Below are 23,200 nucleotides of genomic sequence, written 5' to 3' on the forward strand. Positions count from 1 at the left end.
TACTCCAAGAGATTGATGAGGCCAGGGACTTGGGAGTGTTGGTGGATAGGGAGATGAAGTTTAGGGGGCACATTGCGAAAGTAGCTAAATCAGCTCATCAACTCACTTGGTTGTTGAAAAATACGTTGACGAGCAGAGAAAAACAAGTTATTGTACCTCTGTACCGAGCCTTGATAAGACCTCATCTCGATTACTGTGCCCAGATTTGGTCACCTCGGTTCCTTCTTGATGGGGAGGAGGTTGAGAGGATCCAGATGCGAGTGACTAAGATGATAGCAGGTCTATGGAATGAACCATATGAGAAGATTTGTGGGTTGCAGAAACTAGTTGATAGGCGGAAAAGGGGAGACATGATTGAGACATTCAAATTGCTAAAAGGATTCTATAGGATTAATTCAGATGATATTTTTGAGCTCAGGACTGATGGTGGGAGAACTAGGGGACACCCATGGAAGCTGGGCAAGAGCGTGGTTAGCAGGGGTGTTAGAGCTGGGTTCTTTACTTTTAGAGTGGTAAATGAGTGGAATAAGCTGCCAGAGTCTGTTGTGGGTGCTATGACAGTGAGCGAGTTCAAGGCAAGGTATGATAGATACTGTGAGAATGTTGAACAGCTGCGTGAACATGATGTTTAGGGCCTCCCTCGATGAGTCTAAGGACTCCTGGAGTAGCCCGTGGTAATAATAATAATAATAATAATAATAATAATGAATCAACTGTCAGATCTATAAAGAAAAATGAAGAGACTATTAGAATTGCGGTATGTTCTGGTACAAAATCGAATGTGAAATTATCATCATACACAAGAAATGTTGTTCTAGAAAAGGCCAAAAAAAGCTTTAGTGATGTGGAATGTACAAAAAAGAATGCCAGTTGACGGAAATTCCATCAAGCAATAAGTATTGAGATTTTATGAACAGATTAAAAAACTGCAGCCAGATACTTCATCTCAAATGAGGAAAAAATATGAATTTCATGCAAGCAATGGTTGGCTGGCTAAGTTTATTAAAAGACATGCTCTTCATAATATAAAAATTAAAGGTGAAATGGCTTCTGCTGATGAAACAGCTGCTAAAGCATTTCCACAAAAAAATGCTAAAATAATTGAAGATGGAGGTTACACTCGTGAACAAGTTTGAAATATGGATGAAACCGGCCTTTTCTGAAAAAAAAATGCCAAACAGAACTTACGTATCAAAAATGCAAAAAACTGTTGGTGGGTTCAAAGCAGCAAAGGATCGCATAACACTCCTATTTTGTTCGAATGCTTTAGGAGATCAGATGTTAAAACCACTGCTCATAAATCGATCATTAAGACCATGGCCAATGAAAGGCATAGATTTTCAAAAATTGCCAGTTCATTGGATGGCCAACAAAAAAGCTTGGATGACCATTGATATTTTCACTGAGTGGTTCCACAAACATTTTGTGCCAGAGGTTAGACGCTATTTGAACGACAAGGGTCTTGAATTTAAAGTGCTTTTGATTCTTGATAATGCACCCGGTCATCCTGCCATAGAAAACCCAAATGTGCAATTTTTTTTCTGCCGCCCAATACCACATCATTGCTACAACCTTTAGATCAGGGTATAATTGCAAATTTTAAAACATATTATGTCAGACAAACATTTCAGTAAATTTTGAGCAAGTTAAATGATGATGAAACACTATCAGTTATGGATGTGTGGAAAAAATTTTCAATTATGGATTGTATTGATCAGGTTCGATTATCATCATCTGAATTGAGACCAGAAACTATGAATGCATGCTGGAAAGCTATTTGGCCCGCATGTGTTAAAGAGAATGCTCCTGTTCCCTTCAATGATACTGCAGAATTCCCCAATATAATAAGTTTGGCATGTGAAATTGGTGGAGAAGGATTTGATGATCTTACTTCGGCAGATATCGAAGAATTGTTAATTGATAAACCTCTTAGCGAAGACGAAATAGTGCAGATTGTTTCTGAAACTCCTGAAAGCGAAGAAGTTAATGATAATGATCAAGATAATCCTACTTTTACTGCTGATATTATTAAAGGAGGTCTTAAACTGGCCAGTAATTTAGGCAATTATTTTGCCCGACATGATGATCCAAATGAAGAATGTGCTGGGAAGTTTTCACGTGAGCTTAAGTTGTTAATGTCTTCATACAGAGAATTATATCGCAACTTATCTAAAGCATTAACACAGCGATTAATAACTGAGTTCATGCCTAAAACAATGAAACAACCAGTGGTACTTTTGTTCAAGACATGACAAGAAGAATTCCACAAGTTGAGGTGGAAGTCGATGACGATAATACCATATCTAGTAGTTCTAGTGATATTACAGTCTCACAAAAACGAAAGCTTTTGCGTTTATTGTCAGAAACTGATAGCGAATAACATAATTTTTTCATAGAATAGTTAGCAAACAATTGAAATATGTTTTTTTAAAGTTATTAAAATTCTTTATATGTATGTGTGTTCTCCATGAAATGTAAATAAAAATCTTATGATCCTAACGAATTTAATGTTTGTTTTTTTCATTATTTTGCTTATATTTCAGGTTTGGAACCAATCTTCACTTTTTCTATGGCGTCAGTAGTTCTTTTTAGGTGAATTTTATTTACGCGTAATTTTTAGGAATGTATCTATCGCGTAAAAAGAGGTTTAGGTGTATAGTTTTTTTGTTAGGAAATTTTATTGACCTTTTTAGTTATCTTACACTAGCTACTTAGGTGGTGCTTTTTGGAATTGTCAGTTATTGTTTAATTTGAGCTTAACATGTACTGATGATGCCTGTGACACAAAGGCGAAAATTATACTATTAAAAAAATCTTTTTACATGAGATTTTCCGTCATTAATTTTGTATTTCTAACCTAAATCTCAGATCCATAAATTAAAACTGGTTAATTTTTGTCTTGTTCAACTAGCTCACCACCATATCAGCTCTGATTTCTCTATTGTGTATTTCTATTATATTTAATTTGCCAATTTTACTAAAACCTGTGCCAAAATATCTGAAATATTTTATTATTCTATAGGTACTCCACTGAGAATGCAGGTGATGTTTGCTATGTTCCAGTCTAATTTCAAAGTTTTTGCTTTTTTATTACTGATTTTCATAGCAAATTTGCAGTTATTCAGTCTAGTCAAAATATCTTGAAGACCTGCACTAGATTTATTTAGGAGTATGACATCATCAACCTAAAGTAAACTGATAAGTTGAATATTTCAAATTCTGATATCAGATTCCTGAATTATGCAATGCAGACAGACAATGTAAAATGTTCATACCTACATATTTGAGCATTCCTGGTCAAAAACCATTTACCTAAATACCTTTTCATATTTTGAGTTTTTGAAGGCCTTTTCGGCCTCATGTATTGTTAAGTAATCCTGGATGTATCCTCTTGAATATTTTCTATCTTTCATCATCATCATCATCATCATGCATATTAAGGATTTAGGTCTAGCATGGCCTGTTACGGCCATGCTATGCCGTTGAATCGTTTAAGAGGATGTCCTGGTTTTCTTTTTCCTAATGGCTTGTACCTTAAGGCTTGTTTTGGTAATCTTTCTGTTTTCATTCTTTGAACGTGTTCCATTCATTTATGTTTATATTTTTTAATTTCTTCTATTACTGGTTCTTGGTTTAATTCTTTCATAATTTCTTCGTTTCTTTTGTGATCAAATAGGGTATACTTTGCAGTTTTTCTCATAAACTTCATTTCTGCTATTATTAATCTTTGTTTGTCTTTTTGTTTTATTGTCCAGATTTCGCTTCCATACATTAAGACTGGTAGGGCTAATGTACTGTATACTTTTAGTCTGGTTTGTTTTTGAACTAGATTTGGTTTAAATATATAGTTATTTACACTGTTAGTTTTAAATATTTTGCAATTTTTAAGTTTATATCTTTTTCATTTTCATATGTGATCATATATCCCAGGTAGTTTTCTATCTTTCAAAATAATTATCCCAAACATCTAGGATACCTTAATTTCAGTTTTCATGTCATCTTTATCATCTGTGTTTCTTTTTATATCATCACCATCATCATCATCAAATTCCTGCATTGTACCCACCCCTCAAGGGATGTACAGGATATGATAGTACTACATGAAAAATTTACATCATTACTAACTTCCTATCTACAATTTTCCTCCAAACCAGTCTGTTACTTGTCAAGACTCCAACATTATCAGATCTTATATTTCTATCGTCTAAGGCACTTTGTACCATATCAATCCATATATATCTTGGTCCTCTGGGTCATTTTCCTGACCACCTGGCAGAGAAAACTTGTTTTGCTAATCTTTCCTTACCCATTCTATTTACCATACCACCTGAAATTAGCTCTGCTAACGCATTCCTGGATGCTAACAATGTCAAGTTCTTTCCTAATATCCTCGTTTATAATGTGATATTGGCATCGTGCAACCTTGTTCATGCCTCTAATCTTTCTCAGGACTCTCATATCTGAAGTCTCTAGTCTTTGGTTAAGTGCTTGACTTCTGACCCAGCTCTCAGATCCATAAGTTAAAACTGGTATGAACACTGTCTTGTATACAGCTACTTTAGTGTTCTGACTAATTTCTCTCTTATTCCATATGAATTTATTCAATTGACTTCCTACCATACCAGCTTTGTTGATTCTGTTATCTATTTCCATATATTTAATTTACCATCCTCACTAAAAATCGTGCCTAAGTACCTGAAATGTTTTACTTGTTCCACAGGTTCTCCATTCACAATGCAGCTGACATTTTAACGATTCTGCCTATTTTCATTGTCTTTCTCTTTTTATTGCTGACTTCATGCCATATCTATTACAACAGTTAATCAATTTAGTCAGGGAATCTTGGAGACTTGTTGGCAGATTTATTTAGAAGTATAACATCATCTGCATAAAGCAGAGGTGACATTAACATCTCCAATTTTGATAACAGGTTTAACAACATGATCCATATAGATAATGAATAACAGAGGGGATAATGTACAATCTTATCTCACACCAGATTTAACATTAAACCATCTTCCTGTACTTCCTTCAGTTCTAACTGCTGACTTACAACTCAAATAAAGACTAAGTATTGCTTGATATAATGCCCCATTGACACCATATAACTGCAGCGTATTGAATAGCTACTCTCTTGGCACCTTGTCATATGCCTTTTTCAGATACACAAAACTTAAATACAGATCTTTGTTATATTCCCATGATTTCTCGACTATTTGTAGTAAAGTAAAGATCTGATCATGACAGTCTTTATTTGGCCTGAATCCAGCTTGTTCTTCACCAAGCTTTTCTTCCACAATTCTTCTCAACTATTTCTCAAGTATACTAGCATAAATCTTACAAGGAACACTCAGTAGGGAAATTCCTCTGTAATTCTCACATTCAGTTTTATTTCCCTTTTTATATATGGGTACTATGAGAGCTCTACTCCAACAAGCCTTTGATGGCTTTTTCTACTTCAAGTATGGATATGTATTCCTGACTGTATGTCTGTTGAGTGTTTTTTACCATTGTGCTATCACTGCTTGTTTCATTTAGCAATTTTTCGAATGAATTACTCCATACTTCAAGGATATCTTTATCTAAAGTTTTCATGTCATCTTTATCATCTCAAATTCCTTTTAATACTCTTTCCCCCATTTCTGAGCTTCTTCAACAACCTCCAGAACATTTTGCCACCTTCTTGATATTTATTTTCTATGTTCTTGCCAAAGTCCTCCCATGACGTTGTTTAGCTAGTTTTACACAGCATTTAGTTTTCTTACATTTGTCTCTGTATTCTCTAAGAGCACAAGCTGACTTATTTGCCAGGAATTTTTGATATGCTTTCTTCTTTTCCTTCACTGCCTCTTTTACTTCCTGTGTCCACCATGGAGTTCTGATTTTTCTATCCTTGCAGACAACCTTACCACATGCCTCTTTGGGTGAATCAATCAGGGTTTTCTTCAATGTTTGCCACTGAATCTCGAAGGTTTGATTCCTGTTCTCAAACTGTTTCATTTTTTCTTCAATAATCTTTGTGTATATTTTTTTTATATACATAGCAGTAATCAGGTTTCTAAAAGCCAAGTTACTTATATGGCTATGACAGGCCATTTGAACATAAAAAGGAAGATGTGATTGTTTTTACAGTACTCCTACCTCTATTTCAAAGCATTTTCAATAGCTTCCAAAACATTTTGTCCTATTTGTGTTATTTCTCTTCTATAAAAGTGTTCCCATGACTTTGTTTTCCTACTTATAGCTTATCATAACATACATTTTTCTCTGTCTCTCAGGGCACATGCTGACTCATTGTGAGGATCTTTCAATACACTTATCCAACAATGCCTGTTTAAAATTCTTGAGTTCACCATGAGTTTTCTATCCCTGAACACATCCTCATCACATGCATGTCTTCTTGGCTGAATCAATCAATGTTTTCTTCAGAGTCTGCCACTGAGTCTCCAAGTCTGGTTAAAACTCTTTCGTTTTTTTTTTTCTTGAATAATATATGAGTCCCCAGTTTACCTCTGAAATCTGCTCAACTTTGATTCTTTTAAGAATATATTCTTCTTTTCATCTATATTCATTTTTATCCTACTCAAAATTAAATGGTTATCACTTCCTATTTCAAATCCGCTGTATACTGTGGTATTCTGAATAAGTGTGAAGATTCCACAATAAGACTCTTTTTATTTCTTGTGTCTTTTCTCCATGTGAATTTGTGCATACCTTTACATTGGAACATGATGTCTGTAATGAGTAGTTCTTATCCTCAACAGATATCTAGGAGGTATTTCTATATGACTGGTATTCGTTTCCTATGATGCTGTTTAGATCTCACAAGAACCAGCTTTTCCCTAATCTTTATGTCAGCTGCATTCTCTAATGACTCAAAACATTACTCCAATTTATATATCTCACTCTTAAACGCCTTGTTTTTATGTCTGCCCACATCGCTCTACTTGAAATTACTTGCCATTCATGCAGATTATCTTCATATCCATCCAGCTTCCATTTTCATGTTAGGCTCAATGGCCTGTTACAGCCAAGTAACTTGGCTCTTGGAGACCAGATGCTATTTATGATAGGGTGAGTAATCATATCTGCATTGTCTGTCTGTCTGTAAATTGTGGGTATTTTTCTGGCCAGTTTCCTGTTTTGCAGGATGATAAAAAATTGGCTATGAAAACAGTTAACTCACCTTTCACTGGAGCTGATAAGTAACAGAATAATTTGGAAGGTAAGCCAAAATTTAAATATCCTTAAAAAAAAAAAAAAAAAAAAAAAAAAAAAAAAAAAAAAAAAAGCGCCAGAGAAAGAAAACCATTGAAAACATAGTTTTCGATGATTTTGATGTAGACATTATAAGAAGAACTATTCACGAATTTTACATGGTCGAGAAAAGAGTGCCAACTGTTCGCCATCGCAACATAACTGGGGATATTGATATGTCGAAAACTATTGATATGAGATTAGTAATAATGTGTACTTAATCATGTAGTACTGTCATAATATCCTGTACATTCCATCAGGATACATATCAGGAAATTGCCAATTTAAACTAGACATTTGACCAGGATATGTTTCACTTAAAATGTCTTTATTCTTAACATATTCTTAAGCTGCATAAATTTAAAGAAAATACTGTCTTCCAATCCTACAAATTTTATATGATGATTTATCCCTTTGGTTGTTTCCGACCTAGGTGACTTTGTAGGCTTGCCCACAAAGTTTTCTTGGTGAGATTTTTTATTTACAGGGTAGTTCCTCATTGCTCTCCCCCCCCCCAATTTTATCTGGGCACAGGACTGGCATATGGCTGGGACGTATTCATGACTGTAATCCATGTGTGTTCATGGGAATTGTTTGCATGTTCTAGGGGATGGAAAACCTGAGTTTCCAGATGAAAAAACTCCTACCTCCATATGAGACTGGTTAACTCACTCTTCAATGATTAAGGTTCTTTTCTTTGCATCCTAGACAGGATTCAAACCCAGGTCTTTCCAACCAAAGGACATTGTTGATACCGACTAAGCTATGGAAGCTATAATATATTCATGTTTAATGTTGAATATTATTATAGCTACTCCTTCCTTACCTGCACTTTCTTGTAGTTGTTATTTAGAAGACTAATCTTTTTTTGTCTCTTTTGTTTCAGTAACACAAATTAAATTGATGTGGTATTTTTCTAATTCTTCAGTGATTAATGTAATGGAAATGCTGACATTGCATTTCAGCAATGAAATATCAAAATGGAAATCAGTAATTAATAAATAAAAATGGAAATAACTATATAGCTAATTAATAAAATTAATAAAAAATAAATTAAAAGGAGAAATCACTAATTAATTTAACTCATTTACAGACCTGTTCATCATCCCTGATATGACTTCCTACTGGAATAGCATTTATACCTTGAGCACAACCAGAATGTGGGTGTTGTGCTTGTCTTAAGTATTCTTCAACTATGAAGAGAGAGAGAGAATATACATATAACATATATCTTACAAAATTTCTTAACATTACAGTACTCAATTTTTAGATGACTTTCAGTTTTATAACTAAATTCAGCTATAATAACTAAAAACTTTATAAATGGAACTATAAAGCTTATGAAAATTGACTGAATTTGTCTTGATACCATATATTTTAATCAGAGGATAATCAGAGCCAAGGTCCTGCACTCTTATGAATGATTATTACTGAAGTAATAATGTGTGTGTGTGTGTGTGTGTGTGTGTGTGTGTGTGTGTGTGTGTGTGTGTGTGTGTGTGTGTGTGTGTGTGTGTGTGTGCACATGCACACGTGTGTTGTTTACTGTAATACTCATGAAGAAAAGCAGCAATCATCTGAAATGGCTAATCAAGAAAAGAATACCTTGAAGATTCTAAACTCATTCGGCACTAATATTACTTCAAGTCATGCAATCAAGTTGTAAAATGATTGCTGGTCTAAATAGATGGAAGAAGGGTTGATCACATCTCTGTTCTTCAACCAACAGGGTGTAGTATGAATCCCAATGTCACATGCTTAATGAATGATGAATAAAAGAATATTTTGAAGGAATGTTCTTAGCTCATCTAGAACTGGAAAAAAAAAAATCTTTCGATGAAACTGGACCTCATATTAGTGAACTATTTAAAGACATGCAAACATGTCTTTACTTGATGACCTGACTGACCAAGCAGATAACTTCTCTATTCTTCAAACAGTGGGCTGTAGGATTGAATCCCAGTATTATTGTGGGATCAAACACTGTGATTCCCATATGGATTGTTTATGAATGTCATCATGTGGTAGATGATTTTCAGTGACTGGCATAAAATCAACATTTTGCTTACTGGAGGCCTGATTGGTTTAGCTTAGAGAAGTAGATAAGGTGAAAAATAAAAAGCTAAATAAGTAAATAACAATGTACGTACAAGAAAATAAATTGTAAAAAATGGTGAACAACGTAGCATACACATATAAAAGACATTTGTGATCAGATGCATTAATTATTTGAAAAAATTTCAAAACTCCATGCAATTTGTCTGAGTCTGACAAGATATGCCTTAATTTCAGTCTTAATCCCAAGCAATTTATCTGCTAGAGCTTCCTACCACAATGATTGATGCTGACTAATTAGCTTCACTTTTATTAACTGTCTGTAGTCTGTATATGGAGAAACAGCATACAAGACAATCTAGCAGATGCATCTGCTATCTCATTTTAAATTATTCCAGTGGGGGCAGGAATTCAGCATGACTGAATATAAAAATTAAGGGTATTCAACTGATATAATATTGTAGAACATCACTGAGCACTAGATTTAGACTGCACATAAGAGAAGTGATATCCTATAAAGAATTCTGTGAGTATATAAATCACACATTTTTGATAGCTGTTTTCTTTTATGTAGAAGTGCAAGCTGTATAGTAATCAGCTCAGCAGTAGAGTTACTGCATTCAAGTGGAATCTAACAATGGTCAGAAAAACAGTGGCAGATCCAACAAACAACTCAGATTTCAAACCATCAGCATGGATAGGAAATCAGACTACTCCATTCTGTATGCATTAAATAGTTATAGGAATATTGATGGAGTAAGCAACTTCTTTACCTAGCACAGTAAAAAGCTGCATCATGGAGAAATCTCCCATGGGAGAAGGCTATCATTCAGTGCAGTGATGTCTACATTCATGGTGAGAGCTTGTACAATCTCTTTGACACGTATACAAAGGTAAAATGGCAATCATCTGACATGTGTAATATTGAACTTTCCAATGTAGGGTGCTGAGGCAAAGACCTTATCTTAGGGTGCAGATATTCAACCAAAATTGCTCAAATATGAAGATATAAATTGTGAAAGAGAAACTTGAAAAAGAACAGGCTAGGTCAGGCAAATAGAGGTTCTCAGGTCAGATTTTCACTTTAAGACAAATAGCTGAGAAATCATGGGAATATGACAAGGATCTGTGTTTAAATTTGTGGATCTCAAAAAGGCATGTGACTAGTTCAGTACCAAGAGGGAAAAAAACTGTTCAAACCACTACAAGTGCATGATGCAAAACATTATACAGAGCAATGCATAGTTTATATTCAAGTTGTAAGTCAGCAGTTAGAACTTAAGGAGATAAGAAGAGGGTTTGATGTAATTAAAGTGTAAGACAGGAATGAATATCTCCACTGTTACTGATCATCTATATGGATCAAATTATGAAAGAAAATGGCATTAAACCTAATATCAGCTGAAGACGTTAATCTCAGCTCTTTGCTTTATGCTGATGATGTTACACTCTTAAATAAGCCCAGTACAAGTCTTCAGGATTCATTAAATGAAATTCACTTTCACTTTCACTATGCGTTATTCCCACTTCCTATGCAGGTAACTGCTGTAAAAAATTTGGCATGAAAATGAAAGATAAAAAGAAAGAATATGAAAATAGGCAGGAACACTGAAGAGAGCTGCATCCTAAATGGGAAACCTATAGGCCAAGTAAAATCAACCATTTAAGTACAATTCTTAAGATGGAAAATTAAACAAGGAAATAGACAAAAGAATAAGTAATGCTGGTTATGGTGGGAGTCAACTGAATAAATTTATATGGAATAAAAAAAGAAATTGTCCAAACACATAGAAATATACACAACAGTGTCTGAAACAATTTTAATTTATGGATCTCATAATTAGGTTAGAAATAAAACACTTAATGAATGATTAGGACTGACCAAAGATATGAGAGCTCTAATAAAAATTATTGTAGTTAATAGATTGCATCAGTGGCAGAGTTATATGATAATTGAAAATATTAGGCAGGAACTTGATGTTATTAATATATAAACATACCTTCTTGATCTGTCAGTTTTGTAGGATCCCAAAGCAACCGGTCTTCATTTTCATAGGCTATAAAGTAAGTTAAAAAGAAATTAAATTATAATTAAGTACATCATAATAATTATGATAAACACAAAGATTTAATGTAAGACTTTTTTTTTTTTTTGCAACATACAGAATGTGACATGTTATCGTGAAAAAATATGGTAAAATAATATCAGCAATTAACAATTTGAATAATAAATAAGATAAAGCTTTTTTCCCATTAAAAAAAGTAATAAAATACATGTATTTTCCCTATTGAGCATTCCAGGCAAGATTTATGTAGGCATACTTCAGAAGAGAAACTAAGAAAAACAACTATGGAAGAGAAACTCAGAACAAACTGGGTTCAACCCAAATATAGGTTGTCAGGATTTTTCACTTAAACGCAATAGTTATGATATCATGGGAATATTATTATTATTATTATTATTATTATTATTATTATTATTATGTGACATCTCCAGGGAGTCCAAAGACTCATCGAGAGAGAGTGTGCCAACAGCATCGAACAATTGATCCCTTCCAACTACTAACTGCGTTCAAACTTGCTTAACTTTATGCATGAGCCATTAGTAGCAGAGGCTCTACCAATCGACCAACCTTTGCTGACTAGAGGAATGATATGTATTTAAGTTCTGTAGATCTGGAAAAGGCATAGCAGAAAAGTGTCAGGGTGAAAAAATGTTCAACACTTTACAATTATACAGTGTAAATAGGGCATTATATCAAGAAATACATAGTCTATATCTAAATTGTAAATCAACAGCTAGAATTGCATGATACAGGATAATGGTCTGATGTGTAATCAGTATAAGACAATGGTGCATGTTATTTTTACTATTTTTCATGTACATGGATTGCATTATAAAGGAAAATGGTATGAGTCCTAATATCAAAACTGAAAATGCCAACCTCAACTCTACTTTATGCAGATAATGCTATACTCAAATAAATTCAATACCAGTCAGCAAATTCAGTGACTAAAGATTTAGTGTTTGATGAAATATTGCCTAAGAAGACTGAAATGTAAGACCTAAGAAATAACAGAGTAACTCAGAAGAAAATTGTTGAAAGGATGCTAGAAATAATGTAAACTGAACTATCTAGTACTATTATAATATTGTATACATCCATTGAGGATGTATACAATATTAAGAAATAATGATAATTTTGTTGTAACTATTTTTGTTCAAAAATTTCTAGAACTTGATTTTCCAATTCAGTACTGTCCTGATAATGCTAGCTTAAGCTAATAAAATGTTGGCATGTATATATTTAGTTTTATCAATTAAAATTAAGTACAGTAAACCCTCGATTTAACGGACAAAATTTCCGGTCCGTATGTCACGTGAAAATTAACACCCTGTTAATTTTAAAATGCTTTTAACCAAGATTTCCTTATAATTAAATTAACAGGTTATTTTTTGTTATTAATTTCCTGTTATTTCTAACAAATTTTTGGCGAATAGGCCATCATATGTTGGAAAAACACTGACGTAAATGAGCATCTGCTCATAAAACATGTTCAGCGAATGATCAGGATGTGATCACACCAAACGCACTGTAATTGGTTCTTTTGTCACGTGGCGTGACTTTCTGCAGCAGTTTTATTACACACATTTTCGTAATTTTAGGCAGTTAATTATAAAAAACAGCAGAATTCAAAAGTTCAAAAAAAAAAACTTCATAGTTTTTTCAAAGCAGAATTACCTAAACCAAGTGCCTCAACATTGAACATTAACTTCACACTAACTTATCTAGACGGGTGAAAATTGTGCATAAAATAATTTTTTTGTTATTACAGTGCTAATATTGATAAAACTGCAATATAATGTTACAGATATATTTATTTTAAAAAATTCGCGATTTAACAGACACCCCTTAGCTTCTATTAATCAAATCGAGGGTTAATGTATTGTAAGTTTTCCTTATATTTTCTTAGAAACTTCAACATGAATACAGGCATACACCAGTCACACGACATGTTAGGGGTTACAGGCCACCATTGTATAGTGAATCACTTTAAAAAAACAAAACAAAAACATGTAGATGCCTATAATAGTTTAATAATGTTTCAGCAGTCATATATGTGTGCAGATATGCAAACAAAAATATTCAATTTTTAAAAATGAAAAAGTTATTCTGAATAGCTTGGCTTAAGGGAACATACCAATCAGTTTGGTCATCAATCTACACTGTTAAAAGTGTTTCCATTTTGCCAATAAGATTGTCACATTTATGGATAACTACAGTATTAACTAGTGTATCACTTTTCACTGCACTAAGAACTTTATCTTTGTTTTAAACAACTGTACCAACAGTAATGCAAGATATTGAGAATTTATTTTTCGCTTGGTTAGACTATAATAAGTTTAGTTTAATCCTTTATCCAAGTGTGAGCAAACAAAGTTTGCGCCTGAAAGTATCTTCAGGACTGGGATAAGGTAGTGCAACATCAGGCAACTCGTTGCAAAGGTGGAGAAAGCTCTAAGCTCTCATCACTCCTATCTCGGTATCTCCCATAATGCAAAGCACATCTCCTTGCGGATATGTGTAATGCTATGCATTAAGGCAAGGGCCACTACCCATACCGGTTTCGACCTTTATTGAGGTCTCGTCAGTGGGAGCCAGGCCCAGTAGTGGAGATAAAAAGGCAGAAGCAATGAGAGGTCATCCTAACCTATAGGAGTTGCCAAAGTGTGTCCAACCTTATTAATAAATTACTCTGGATTCAGAGAAAGACGATCACACTTGGATAAAGGATTAAACTAAACTTATTATAGTCTAACCAAGTGAAAAATAAACTCTCGACATCTTTCTCTGAATCCGGAGTAATTTATTAATAAGGTTGCACACCCTTTGGCAATTCCTATAGGTTAGGATGACCTCTCATTGCTTCTGCCTTTGTATCTCCACTACTGGGCCTGGCTCCCACTGACGAGACCTCAATAAAGGTCGAAACCGGTATGGGTAGTGGCCCTTGCCTTAATGCATAGCATTACACATATCCGCAAGGAGATGTGCTTTGCATTATGGGAGATACTGAGATAGGAGTGATGAGAGCTTAGATCTTTCTCCACCTTTGCAACGAGTAGCCGGGTGTTGCACTACCTAACCCCAGTCCTGAAGATACTTTCAGGTGCAAACTTTGTTTGCTCACACTTGGATAAAGGATTAAACTAAACTTATTATAATGCAAGATAAGTTTAGCCCATGGCCTATCTCAGTGTTTGATACACCATTGTCAATAAATTTAATAATTTCAATCTTAGTATGGAATGTATTTATAATTTATAATTTTTGTAACTTTATTTCATTATATTTCTTTTCAGAATTTTATTGCAAATATTTTCTTTTCTAGATACAGAATTTTTTTCTTATTTTACTGTTTTGTTTTTAATTACTAGTAACCAGTTTATGCATCTTAGTTTGAATTTTACCTGCGTTATCAACAACAATAAAATAAAATAATAGCTATAAACAGTTTATAATCACAGCAAAATGCCAAAACACAAAGAAAATGATGGGAGCAACAATGTCATAAACAAATAACAAAAACTGAGGTTGATTCACGAGAGCATCATGTCACTGTCATATGAGTAAATGCAATATCACCATAAAGCAAAGCATCGTAAGGCAGGGTATTACTGTACTACTGACAACTATGAAAATGTAGACGTGAAAATATTTTTAACATTAACTAGCAAATTTGTTTTCTGAGACATGTAATTTATTTAATTTTTTTATTTCACAAATAATCTAGCTGTTTAGGTTTAGCACTGCAGAATGCTGATATTCTTTTGAAATTTATAATTTTCAAAACTTTATTTCATTATATTTCTTTCAGAATTTTATCCTAAATACTTTCTTTTCTAGATACAGAATGTTTTTCTTATTTTACTGTGGTTTGTTTTTATTTAATTACTAGTAATAAAACTGATTTCATTTTTTACCCTGAATGTGCCTCACTTTTGTGTCTGCACACAAAATCATTCATGGGATTGTAAATAAAAGTATTATCTGTGTATTTTCTTTGTCTCTTGCTCAATCTCTTCATTAACTTATTATAATAATAATATCACAGATCCGAATCTGCATTATTAACTAAAAAGTTAATGAATCACTCAGGCATACTACTACTGTATATAATGACAACCAGGGAGAACAAATGGCTGAGACATAAAAGAGACAAACAAATAGGGTATCTTCTATTTAGTGATATTAGATAATTTAACCTTATAATTTTAATTTTTTAGTGGAGGCCAACTTTGAATAAATGAATAAATAAAAAGGAAAGGATTTTTATATTATACATAAACATTTCCTAAATGTATAATGAAATTGCATTATTTTTTGTAACTCAGAAATTTCTTTACTAATGTTACACAAGAAAAATCTTTGTATGGCTATGGTCTATTATAAAATGGGAATTTTAAAATTATCTTTATATTTCAAGGAAATGGAAAAGGAACTGATACTGCAGAGAAGATATGAAAGAAGAAATAAATACTTCTTTCTTAAGAACAGTAGCACACACACACACACTATCTTTTTGCTTTCAAAGAAAAATGGGTATGAGCAAATTAGATTTCTATGCTTACTGTTTAGACTAGAAGAAACTGTGATTTATAAGTTTCAAGTTTGTGTATTCTCATCAAATCCTGTATCTTGAAGAGAAGAAATCTTGTATGATGTTTATGTTCTTTAATTTTGTGTGTTAAGCTTGTGTGTTCCTTTTCTCTTTAGGAGATAAGTTTTTATTTATAATACAAAGTTACATAATGCTTGCAAAACATAAATATTGCACACACACACTGTTAAAGCAATACTATGAATTTATATTGATTAATTAATAAATTAGTAAATTTATATTAACTGTTTTTAAATAAAGATATTCTTTTTGAATTTTTTTAAATCTCTCGCCCGATCTATTAAGCTAATTTATTACAATAATATCCTGGATCTGAATCTGTGACATTAACTAAAAAGTTAATGAATCACTCAGGCATACCACTCTGGTATATAATGACAACCAAGGAGAGACACAGGATATATCACTGGAATGAACAAAGACATGTTAGCCAGCCACATCCATGATTTGTATGATAATAAACATCATAACAATACAAATCAAGAGTGCTACAAAACACTGACTGCATCTGGATTTTAACAATCATTTTAAAATATGATGCTGGTTAGTATAATTTTTATTTTTATTTTTATTTTTTGAGGTATAGCTATTTTTCATTAAATTTTACTGTTAAACATCTAAAAAGTTGGTAATTAAAAAAAATCGTGATTGTTATTAACAACTTTATAGTTTCAACAATTCTATGCTCTGATTTTAATAATTAAATATATGAAGTGAATTTAATTAAGAGAAAACAAATTTAACATTTCTATTAATTTAAAAAAAATTAGCAAAGCATTTTAATATCTATAAAATGTATAACGAAGCTTACCAGGTGCATCATCATATTTACAGAGTCCTTCAGGAATAACTGCTTGAAAATCTGATCCAACTTGTATGGTCTAAAACAAATAAAAGAAAAGAACAAATTAGACTTTAAAAAAAAATGGAAAGTAGTACAATGTAATTTAATAAGATATTAAATTTCATTATGTTTCATAATATATAATCGACAAGGATTCCGACAATTTTCTAGGAATGTTGCACCATAAAATCTTATCAGTCATAAGAGAGAGAGAGAGAAATACTCTTTTATTTCCAATATTCTGACTGTAACATAGATGGCATCTTCTGAGAATTAATAATATAGTATAAAACAGAAAGAAAAATGACATAATGATGCATGTGATGATGATTCTGAAAATAAGGAACACAATCACAGCACTGACTGCCTATCAGTTATCAACTTTATTAAAGTAATAAGTAGAAAATTTAAAAACAGTTTGTTTAAATTTTTGTTAATAATCTTCATAATATGTTCATTTTAAAAGACAGCTATAGTTTACAGATGTAAAACATTCTATTTGCTGATGCAATGATGATACATTTAAAAATAGCCCAAAGGATTTCACCATCCAAATGGCCACATAAAATATATCAAAATATATATCACATATCATTCATAAAATATATCAAAAATATACCCTTCATAACCATATTATTTCTAGAATATTCAAAGGTTATAGTGACTTTAATGGACACTTTGCATTTGCGTAATTAAGGACGTATATACATGCCAACACTGGTATGGTGTTTAATGTAGATAATAAGACAGTTTTGCTGTAAATTCTTTGATTATTAGGCTCTGTTTATACAGACTGAATACAAAAACAAATTACTAAGGAGATCCACTGCCTTTTAGACAAGTCCATGTAAAGAACAGTTTTAGCAGTTTCAGTAACAAAGAAAATACTTCCAGCAGATAGGTTGCTGTTTAAATGAATGAAAGTTCTTTTATAATAGAATACTTGCTTCTCTAATTAGGTCAATATATGCTGGGATACATGAAGTGTAAACAAATTCCATTGAGAAATGGCTTTTGTTTACACTTCTCACCTTTGTTGTCCTACCCCACTTCACCAATTTGTGAAGAGTGTGGTAAGGAGAAGCAAATAATATTAGCAGGGCATGGCACTGTTTTCTCAGAGTGAACATGTAAGGGACATGCTTTTTTTTTGCTAAGGTTTACATAATTAAACTGATGTCATTTTGCCGGCCTGGTTGGATGGGTGGTTAGTGTATCCGCTCTCTGGCCAAAAGGCTGTGGGTTCGAATCCTGCCGTTGTGATTGTCTATGAAAATACCAGTGGTGGGTGGTAGATGGCGCTGATGTAGTTTCAGTTAGTTGTAGTTGGTGGGTGGAGTGGTGGAGACAGAGAGCTGTTGAGTAGGTACCCTCTCCTGATGAGTCTGGACTCCCTGGAGGTATCAGGTAATAATAATAATAATAATAATAATATTTTATTCACCCATTAGGAACAATGATCTGTCATGGCATATTGAATGAACAAAGATGGGCTGGCAATTTGGGACCTAGCAGACCAAACAGTTCAACAAAGCACTTCTCCAATTTTTGTAAGGGGGGGGGGGGTTTCTTTCCTTTAACACAAGGCCATTAATATCTTACTTTTACTATCACATCTTCTATACATCTCACATTCATTTATTCACTGGCTAGGTTCCTGATTTTCAGGGCAAAAATCCTGAATTTCCATCAGGCGAGAACTTACTATCTTCATTTAAAATCAGCTAGCTCATCTTCAATTGAAAAATCCTTACTTTCTAATATTCTAAACGAAATTAAAATCTAGGTATTTTCAACATGGATTGCTTAAAAGGTCAAAGCAAAATAACTGGAAGGAAATCTCCACATAGCCTTCAAGGAATGTGGAGAAACTGACAAGGGCTTCTGATCCAATGTCCACTATTCTTGTGATGTGCCCATTATTAAGCATCCATCTGGATACTGAATGAACCAAGATGGGCTAGCAGTTTGGAACTTAGCAGACCAAACAATTTAACAAGGCTCTTCTGCAGTTTTTGTAATGAACCAGAGCAAAAATTTATCAGTTAGTGAAACAAAGTCTACCTTAGTAGAACTGAAGATGTGCACCATTACCAAAAGAAGTATCAAAGGAAAAGAAGTGAAACCAGAAATAAAAGAGAAGTACCATGTGGATATAATTGATGTTACCAAGAGACAAAGACTAAAATAATAAGATATATTATATATGAGTAACAGGGATCAGAGAAAGAAAGAAATAGTTACAGTATTCAATACTAAACACACAGATAAATTTCAGGAATGGGGAAAAATGGAAAAGTCTATTGTAAGACTTATTTGTGCCACAAAAGATCCTAATACTACTAAGGAAGCAGTAGAGTTTTTTTCTAGTCATTCAAGAGGGAAGGCAGCATAAAAGAAGAAGGGAAAAACTTAAGAAATGTTTTAGGAAAATTTGAAAGAAAGAGTACCTGCTAGGTTTCTGATTAGGACATGGACTAGTCATTACTAATACCATATTCCACATAAAAATATGCCCAGATTATTCATATGGAGAGAACTAAGAAATAAGAAGTCTCACTGAATATGTTATTATTATTATTGATAGATTATATCTTCACTGTAGTTACAGGACAGAAGAGTATATGTAAGGGATTTGAAACAGTTTTGAACAGAATAAAAATGAATACCATATTGAAAAGAAAAATATACACAAAATTTAAAAAAATAATCAAAATTGAATAGATTTCAGAAGTGAGTAAACTATATACAAATATACTCAAATACCATCAGACTCAAATATACAAACATTATTGGAGAAAAAATTAAAGAGTTTGAAAATCTCATTCATTTTCAAGGGAAAGAAAAGATGCTGTGAAAGGAAGACATTTGTTAGGAGATAAAAATTAGAACTTCATAATAGACTCAAAGATAAACATAAATTGTACAGAAAGTTAGTAGGTACCCAGATAAAATATCAGAGTACCTGCTATTTTATTTTATTTATAAAAGCTAAGCTATGTATAAAAGTATTTATATAGAAGTCATGAAAAGACTTTAGTAAGATACAAAAGATAGATATCTTGAAAGTGGCAAAATGTTCTGAAGGCTATTGAAGAATAAAAAATAAAACAACATGAAATAAAAAAGGCCTGGAAACTGGAGAAAGGAGTATAAAAGGAATTAGAGATTAAAAAGACATAAAAAATGAAGACAAAGATATTCCAGATGTTTGGAGTAATCAACTTCTTGAAAGATAGTTAAATGAGGCAATCTGTGATACAACAAAAGTAGATGATATTCAACCATAAATGTTCAAATACACTCTACTTCTCATTTCACGAACTTGTAGGGAGCAAAGAAATAGTGAATAGCTAGCTAAAGCGAATTTCGTATAGAACAGCGTAGAAGATTTAGCTTTTAGTTTATTTATTAAATCTAGTCATTAATTGCACCAATTATAAAAACAGGATGCAAGTGGTATCAGATTTCTATACTGAAATCTAAGCACACAAGTGATATCCTAGATATATGTATGATGCTATGATAATTCTCTACTATTTTTAAAATTCAATCTTAACTTCTTCAATAATTAAGTAAATTGAGTCTACATATATAAAAATAAAAAAGTTTAATAATACTAACATACATTAAAAGAAATACATAACACTTTGAACTTTAACCACAGTTTCTCGTCTTAAAGTCTAAAAAAAGAAAAATAATTCAAGATTCCCAACTTATTTCCTCTTCCTATACAAATATTGAAATACTTGAAATTACTTGACCTCCAAGGAAATAATAATCAAACACTTAAAAATCAATTTGCTTTATTTATTCTCCAAAACAGCCGTTAAATTGTTACTGTTTATTAGGGAGTTTTAATATCCAATAAATACTTCTCCTCCTATATGAGAAACTTCAATTATCAAGTGCCAAAGTTCCTTTAATATGTTTATAATGGGCAGTGTCTGCATGTATAGAAACTGCTAGTGGGAACTAGTATTGCCAACCTGGTTGGCTGAGCAGTTAGCCTGTCTGCTCTCCAGCCAAAAGGCTGCAGGTTTGAACCCCACCATAGGCATGGATGTTTTTGATTGTCTGTGAAAATACTAGTGGTGGTTGTGTGTGTGGGGGGGGGTAGACAGCATTGGTATTGATGATGATGGTAGTTGCAGTTCGTTGTAGTTGGCGGAGACGAACTGAGATGGCGGAGTTGTAGAGTAGGTGTCCTCCCTTGATGAGTTTTTGGACTGCTTGGAGGTGTCACGTAATAATAATAATGTATGCTGCTTTTGCATAAGGCAGTCTCATTTCACAGCTTATATGGCATGTTAGCTGCAACTTTTTTTTTTTGGTAGAATTTTATTTGTAAAATTAGCATTTGTGAAATGTCTTAATAATATCAAAAATCTGAAATGCAACACACACACACACACTTTATTTACTTTAGAAAATTTGCTTTACATAAATTGTGTGCTTCTGTACCCAATGATTGCATTATAATATAAACAGCTGTTATATGTATTTTTTGCAATGAAAATTTGAAAGAGGATGTTAGGACAAATGTGCTTAGAATTAGATACTATGTTTAATGCTACAATAATTCTGTTTTGCTTGCATGCATGTCTGTGGGAGGTGATGTGTTTTTCATTATGAAGTGAAGAAACTCATGCATATGAGGAGGAAATACTAGAGCTGTTGCAAAAACTGAATAAGAATTCTGCAATAGGAACTGATGGGATATCAGCATAGATGCTAAAAGAGTGTTCAGCTTAAATGGCTATTCCTTTGACCAGGCTATATAATTTTAGTCTTAGAACAGGGAAAATTCCACAGGAGTGGAAAGAATGTATGGTAATCCTAATGCACAAGGATGGTGCAAAGACCTATGTATTCTATTGACAAATCAGTATCTCAGGAGTGGTGGTGAAGATTTTGGAAGTTTTTTAGTTCACATATTCAGAAATGAGTTGATAAAGAATGTCTACTTTGCAATGAACAGTCTGAGTTTACTAAGGGAAGGTCATGTTTCAGGAACTTGCTCACATTCTATAATAATGTTACCGCTGAGTTAGATAAGGGGAATGGATACACCATAATACTTTTGGATTTTGTTAAGACTTTGGACAAAATACAGCATGGAAGACTGTTGCATAAATAGTAAATTATGGGATTGGATTATAAACTACTGGCATGGATAAGAGGATGACTGATTGACAGATATCAAAAACTGGTATATGGGAGATCTGAACCTGCAAGGTAGCCAATAGTGTGCCTCAAGGATCAATCCTTGGTCCATTGTTATTCAATCTGTATGTTAATGACATTGGGAAGGATTTGATATGTGACATACAGCTATTTGTTGATGATGCAAAGATAGGTAGGGTAATCAGGAGTGCTGCTTAATGCAGTACTTGCAGAATAATTTGAATAGGCTGGAAATGTGGGCATGGGAAAATGGATGTCAGTTCAATGTCAGTAAATGTAAAGTTGTGCATTTGCCATGATTAGATATCCAATGCCATATTTTATTGGTGGGATTATGCTAGAAGAAACCGATCAGGCTAGGAATCTTGGAATGTTAGTAGATAGCAAGTTGAAGTTCAGAGGCTACATAGCAAAGATTGCAAATACAACTCAAAAGATAATTGCAATGCTGAAATGAACTTTAACATGTAAAGATAAGGATGTCACTTTGCCTCTTTACAAAGCCTTGATAAGACCTCACTTGGACTATTGTGTGCAAGTCAGGTCTCCTGGTTTCTATGGTGATTCTGATACAGTGAAGAGAGTGTGGACAAAGGAGAGTGTCAAAAATGATATCAAGATTCCCTTTCCTTTAGTGTTACATGCTTCGACCAATGTTTTGATCGTATTAAGGTCATCATCTGGAGTATATACAGATATATATATATAGAGAGAGAGAGAGAGAGAGACAAGCTATATTACATTTCACAAAGTATGCTAGAGAGACAATGATTTGATCAATGGTTATTCCACTGGCCTGACCTCTAGTGAAAATAAAATAACTACATCAAAGCTATATTATATTTAAGACATCAGAAAAACATTCTTTTATACAGATAGTTTTATTACAGTAAAAATTATGTCCTAAGTTAGCATGACAATTGTTATATTAGATTTGAGATCCTGGATTACCTATGGTCCTATTTATAATTAACTTTTAAGGAGAAAGGTTAAGTAGGTAGAATATGTGCCTTACATATTCTTAGGATTTTTAGACCATCATTACTGTATAGATTAGGGTGGTTGATAAGAATTTCACAGCCCTCCTTAAATTTATGTTCATGTTTTGGTGTGATGTAAACAACAGGTGCTTTTCCAGTCAATTCTATGTAAAGTGTTCAGGGCATGATCAGA

The 23,200-nt window shown here is 33.0% G+C and overlaps 1 protein-coding gene across 1 annotated transcript in view; it reads right to left on the reverse strand.

Annotated features, from left to right (window-relative positions):
- The window catches only part of LOC150100759 (mesoderm induction early response protein 1-like), a 139,014-nt gene that overhangs the window by 54,693 nt on the left and 61,121 nt on the right, over positions 1 to 23,200 (reverse strand). Inside the window, exons 6-8 of the mRNA XM_090401885.1 lie at positions 16,808 to 16,877; positions 11,313 to 11,369; positions 8,353 to 8,450 (exon numbers count right to left, since the gene is read on the reverse strand). Coding sequence (XP_090258011.1) covers positions 8,353 to 8,450; positions 11,313 to 11,369; positions 16,808 to 16,877 — 225 coding nt within the window. The remainder of the gene's footprint in view (positions 1 to 8,352; positions 8,451 to 11,312; positions 11,370 to 16,807; positions 16,878 to 23,200) is intronic.

This window comes from Typopeltis vanoorti, chromosome 12 (assembly GCF_054136105.1).
Source record: "Typopeltis vanoorti isolate ZY-2024b chromosome 12, IOZ_Tvanoo_1.0, whole genome shotgun sequence".
Taxonomy (NCBI): domain Eukaryota; kingdom Metazoa; phylum Arthropoda; class Arachnida; order Uropygi; family Thelyphonidae; genus Typopeltis; species Typopeltis vanoorti.